The sequence below is a fragment of the Anopheles gambiae genome, chromosome 2 (genome assembly GCF_943734735.2).
Source record: "Anopheles gambiae chromosome 2, idAnoGambNW_F1_1, whole genome shotgun sequence".
NCBI lineage: Eukaryota > Metazoa > Arthropoda > Insecta > Diptera > Culicidae > Anopheles > Anopheles gambiae.
This window is the reverse complement of record NC_064601.1, coordinates 46538620-46544657: the sequence shown is the minus strand read 5'-3', so window position 1 is coordinate 46544657 and position 6038 is coordinate 46538620. Positions and strand designations below refer to the sequence as shown.

General features: G+C 39.0%; 1 protein-coding gene across 1 annotated transcript; it reads left to right on the top strand.

Moving 5' to 3' along the window:
- The first annotated feature begins 1854 nt into the window (after positions 1–1854).
- Positions 1855–3378, top strand: LOC1278810 (zinc finger protein 771). Its single transcript, XM_318443.6, has 2 exons — positions 1855–2080; positions 2146–3378. The coding sequence occupies exons 1-2, from the start codon at positions 1976–1978 to the stop codon at positions 3289–3291; spliced, it is 1251 nt and encodes a 416-aa protein (XP_318443.6). The 5' UTR covers positions 1855–1975; the 3' UTR covers positions 3292–3378.
- The last annotated feature ends 2660 nt before the right edge of the window (positions 3379–6038 follow it).

Below are 6038 nucleotides of genomic sequence, written 5' to 3'. Positions count from 1 at the left end.
AAAACCGTTTTTTTTCATAATACTGACCAACAAATCATAAAACCATTTCCCCAAACATTTTATGCAAGAAACTCCTCCTTAGTACGATATCACTAGCGACCAGAACAAGAAGTTTAGTTGAAAGCTAAGGCCCACGTCTTTGTTTCTTCAGATTTAATCGAACGTGCTGTAAAAATTGTACATGAAACTTGACAGATAACGACGACGGAGTGTGACTTTGAAGCACGAGGGAATAAAAAAAGATTTGATCGGTCAATGTAATTATTTAGAATTTGTAGGAACAATCTCAAGTTTTTGTGTATGTTTTCTAATTAAGCTATAAAACTCATCTAAATAATCGCTATTTCTATCGAAATAGCTAAATAGGTCAATTTCAATTGAAATTGCCAATCGAAATAGTCCATCGAAAATCGATTAACAACACATCCGATAAACTCGCATACGATGGAGCACTCCCAAGTAGCACAATCCTGTTAAGAAACCGTTAAAAGTATGCCTAAAAGTATTACTTTTAGCTTTCCATACAGCAGTAATTCCAGGGCTTAAAACACTGCGTAACGCTTTCCTTTCTTCGTCAATGTTTCGTTAAATCTTAAAATTTAACCGGTATTTTTAACGAAAAAGATCAAAATTAACGAAAAAATTGACAGAGATGGCTGTATTTTTCTTTCTCTTTCGTTAGGGACATGCAAGGTCTTCGTTAAGCTTAATGTGCTTATATTTTCGTGAAATAAATTAATAAATAAAACACTTATTCGTTTATTGAATAAAAACACAATTTCACTAGGTAACCGCATCACACAATTTTCTTTCATTACGCGGATTTCGTCAATCTTTATCGTGGAGGTCAGCTGCTGCCGTGTACGGAAAACATGTCCAAACGCTATCGGAATCGAAAATGCTGCGAAATATAAAACTTATGTAGCTCATGTGAAGAGAATGGTAATATCGATACACTGACCTGTTGTAAAAGCACGATGATACACAAATTAAACAATAGCTGATAGAAATTGTCGCAGACGCTTGGTTTTGTTGTCATCTACACACAAGGTATACACACGAAGCTTGACGAACTTTTTGACATAAGAAATGGAGGCGCCATGTACGTGACCATGTACAGTATGTCTTAAAAATTATCGTCATCTAGAGCATATTATTTTGCCCAAGAAAATAAATATTTTTATGAAGATTTTTCTCATTTGCAAATATTGCATACCCTTTATCAAACTCTTCACATGTATTATTTAAAAACTATGAATTTTTTTATATTTTTAAATTCTTTTTTTATTATAACCGCAGATACAAATAGAGGAATAAAAGAAAACACATAGTTTTCGTACAGTTAAGCAAAACAAATATTTTGGTGTGAAAATAAATATGCATTATTATATAAATAAGAAAATGATTTTTCGAAAATTGAATAAATTGGAAATGGTGTAGATAAAATTTGAAAAACACTGTGTGTTATATTGACCCGAATAAAAAAAACGAGGGTAACGGAATACGTCGTTATGCTGTAACGCTGGCAAATGTCATATTCTCTTAAGAAACTCTATTTGATTTTTAAGGCCTTAAAAAAACTGTTAATAATCAAATAGAGTTTCTTAAGGCTACTTGGGCTGCTACGATCCTAAGTGGCCACGTAGAGCACCGAGAAAAGGAACTCACCATCGATCAGAAGAACATGTGCATCTCAATCCTCTCTCTCTGTTCAACACTTGATACACTTGACTGGTTTTCAAATTTCCCAACCTGCCAAAAACTACCGAATACTACCGATAAAATTTTGGTGCTCCTACTGAAATTCGCCAAAATAATCCGGCCACACTGACCACCGGGCTTGGACTCAATGACAGCTGTTTGTTTATAGCTTCCAGGAAGATATTTGTTTTCCACCGAGTGTTTGGAAATGATCTGCCTCAACACAGTATTTCCTGCAAAAGCGTTCACATAATTGTACATATTGCACAGCAAAATGCAAACCTGCGTATCGTGTAGAGTGAAAAACAATGGCATGATTGCTATTTATCAGCATCCAAATGGGTTGGATGAGATGTTTCACTCAATTACAGACATAAAGGTACGGGGTGAGGTGAACCGTTTGCGCAAGTTGTACATCGCTAAACCGCTTTGTTATTATTCTAGGTACAACCGGAAGAATATCTGTGTGTGCCGTGCTATGATGATTTGAAGGTAGCATATCGCTTCAAACAGAGATGCATTCAGAACACGGCACCACGGTTATCGTCTCGGGCTAAAAAGACGACACATGCTCCTGCAGACCAGAGCGTCATTAGTAGTTGTACGGATGTTTACACAACGTATGATAAATCTGTTCCGGAATCGACCATAAATCAAAATATAGAAAACAACAGCAGCAATGGCAGGGCGAACACGTCTAATATTGCACCGGAAATGTCAGATCCTTCGCCGCTTCCCAAGATAGAATTATGCATAGAAAATGAAACGATACAACAGGATGATGTTGAAATTAGTGAAGAACTCATTGACCCGCTACAAGACGAGGAAGATCAACCATTAGCAAATTATATAATCGGGGTAATAGAAAGCGCAACTAATGACAATGCACCAAAAGACAAAGTGGGTACCGATACCGCTAAAGAACAAATCGGCGACCAAACCATAACTGCAGCCACCCAAGAGAGGGGCCAATCCTCTTCTCTTCTACCGAAACTGCATAGCCTGATGTGTGAGTACTGTTTCAAAGAGTTTACCCTGCTGACCGACAAGATCGAACATACCGAGTCGCACAAATCGGAAGCGAAACCATTCAAATGTGTGCAGGAAGGTTGCGGCAAATCTTTTAAAGACCGCGTAGGTTTGCGATCGCACGTGCGCATCCATTCCGCCGTAAGGCGGTTCGGCTGTCGGTACTGCCCGAGGCGATTCCACACGCTGGGCAATCAGGTGACGCACGAGCGAACACACAGCGGGGAGAAGCCATTTATCTGTCCAAAGTGTGGAAAAGGCTTCGCGGAGGTAGGCAATCTCAAGAATCACATTCGCTTCCACACTGGCGAACGGCCGTACGCTTGCAATCTGTGCGACAAATCGTACAGAACGTACTACTCTCGCACGATTCATATGCGCTCACATACCAACGAACGACCGTATCTGTGCGGTGACTGCGGGAAAGGGTTCTATTCGAGCGGCAAGCTGACCATCCATCGCCGGACGCACACTGGCGAACGGCCCTACGAATGTACGAGCTGTACGGCAAGGTTTTCCGCAACGTCCTCGCTTAGGCGACACATGGTTAATAAACACTAGAATAAGTGGACATATATTTAACTGTTGTATCCCTCTCAAACTTATGAAATACGTTGGCTGTTCCCTTAAGTGTGCAACAATTGCCAAACTACCCTATTGCCGTTAGTTTGCCAATTGTTGCACACTTAAGGGAACGGCCAACGTATTTCATAAGTTTGAGAGGGATACAACATACAACCGCAATATTCATGTTATGTGTGTCTAGTTTGCATCATTATTGTTTAAAAAAACAGCATAGCGGAATTTGGGGCAAGTGTGCCATACGGGGCAAGAGTGCCACCAAGCATTTTTCCTTAAAAACTTTAGTTTAATGATCAATTGTGTATACAGTTGGCTCCTTTCCAATGACTAGGTATACTGAGCCGAATTTCATATAGACCAATCGATATTCCCCATTGTTTTGAACTGATTTATATTGAGTTTCAAAATTGAGCAGAATATTATAATTTTTGAATCCAATCAAATAAGCTCTCAAAAATCATGCGAACAATCAACCGAGAAAATATTTACACCACCGTATAGCTGAGAAAACGTGAAATTTTTTGTGGGGTTAGCTGAAAAAAACTTTCTTTTTGTCACTGAAAAATTCAATTTCAATAAAGTTACAACTTTTGGGGCAAGTGTGCCATCTCTGTTTGGGGCAAGTGTGCCACCATCTTTCATAGGCGCGAGCTGTCAAAAATGTAAACATTGTTGTAGCGTGCTGCGGAATGGTGCGCTATTGTGAGCGGATTCCACGCCAGAAAAACAGAACAGTAACAAACCATATTGTGGTACAGTTGGTGGTCAAAAAGGGTTCATTGGTGACTAAATACATGTAGGAATACATACACTAGTGGTACAAACGTAATTATTTCCTATTATCTAAGAAATACGGTTATTTTAACCAGGTGGCCGTCTTGCCCCATACGAGTGGCACTCTTGCCCCATAGCCCAAAAAACAACGTCTTTTTGGACCCTTTTTAAAACGCTTCAAACTTAAAACTGTTAAAAACTGTTTAAAACTGTTTCATTTGCACTTTTTTCAAGCGAAACTCATTTATAAGTGAGGAAATAGATGTAAAATGGTTATGAGATTTAAATCGGCTTTTAAAAAACACGTTTTAGTGAGTTATAACTTGAAATGCTTAAGATGGCACACTTGCCCCAAGTTCCGCTACATATATTTTTCTATTATTCAGAAGGAACGACTTTGCCGTATCGCTTAAAAGTATGTATGTACTTATGTTCTATTTTAAGCATGATACTGATTTTTAACCGGTCTCATGGTACATTCGTCAACTCGTACGACTTAACAACATGCCCGTCATGAGTTAAGGCCCCAAATAGACCGTACCGCCATACGTAGGACTGACTATCCTGCTATGGGGGGGGGGGGGGGTAATCCAACGGTTATTGAGCCAAAAATAAGAAGAACTGATTTATAATTCTATTCAAAAGCCCAATTCCAAAATGTTGTACACTTACAAAAACTCAAAGTTCTATTATTGTACACTTTTAAATGCACTGAAACCGACGAAAAATAAATCTATTCTGGATGTTTTTCTATTAAACAGTGTTTAGGACAATACGAAACGCTGTTACATTAACATCACATACATTACTTAACACGTTTGTGCTTGGTTCAAGCTGGAATTCCGCAAAATTAGTAGCAACTTGCGGCACTTGCTGCCAGACGCCAATGGTAGACAAAATTAAGCCACGATGAAAAAATAAGGCTTTGGACTGTGCAATAAAATAGGATCGAAGCGCTCTCTTTGTTCTAATTATTGACCAGTGGAATAACATAAGTTTTTTTTTTCTTATAAAAAGTCTACATTATTGCTGTCATAGGAAAAACACAGTTCATCATCATAGTAGCGATAGGATTAAGTTTCACTCCTTATTTAACATAGGATCCGATGAGGTGAAAGCATCCAAATTTCAAGTGAAAATAATTCTAAAAAAAATTAATAATTATAAGTTTATTCCAATCAAACTAAATCATGAATCAACAGTCTATATTAATTAACTCAGAACAAAAATCGTACGAAATGTTTGCCGAACCAGTGCACTGTGAGGAAACACACGTCAAATCCAAACAAATAGTGCGTTTCATTTTCCTTTTTTCCTTCCTCCATCTACAAGTCCCACTCGTGATTGGAAATGAAACATTCATCATCACTTGGCAAGATCAGCGGAACATAATCGATCGGCGGAACTGGTTTTTGTCGCGTCCTCCCAATGCTACACCGACAGGTATCGAATGTCCAATGGGAGGAGACCAGACTGCTATGATCAACTATCAATCTCTGTTAGCACAAATATTGCACGAGCTGCGCGGGAACGATGCGGCTTTCGTATCAAACCTGCCACCTGGTCGAAATATGGATGCTAGACAGTGCAAACCTTTTTGCTTCCACTACGAGAAGAAAACCGATACAGAGGATTTACCGTACTATCAAAACCGAGATCGTCTTCGAGCATCGAACGGAGAAAGGGTGGTGAAACATGTGCACTATTATGTCGAGTCTGCCGTTAAAAGCGTGGGCACAAATACGTCCGCCACGGATCAGCCAATGGAAACAGAAGAAATCACGGATATCGAAGATTTAGAGCTGTAGTTTGCAAGAATCATTTTTAAAATAAAATCCCTTCGGTTCAAACTGATTGTCATATCGGAACAAGCAACATTTGCACCAACTGTCAAACTGAGGCCAAGCGTGGGAACAAGGTGGATTAAAAATATCAGGTGGTGGAAAAGGGCC

Coding starts and splice junctions, on each gene's coding strand:
- LOC1278810 (XM_318443.6), top strand. CDS start 1,976: ATGCAAACCTGCGTATCGTGTAGAGTGAAAAACAATGGCATGATTGCT. Junction 2,081..2,145: donor ACTCAATTACAGACATAAAG/GTACGGGGTGAG, acceptor TTATTATTCTAG/GTACAACCGGAAGAATATCT.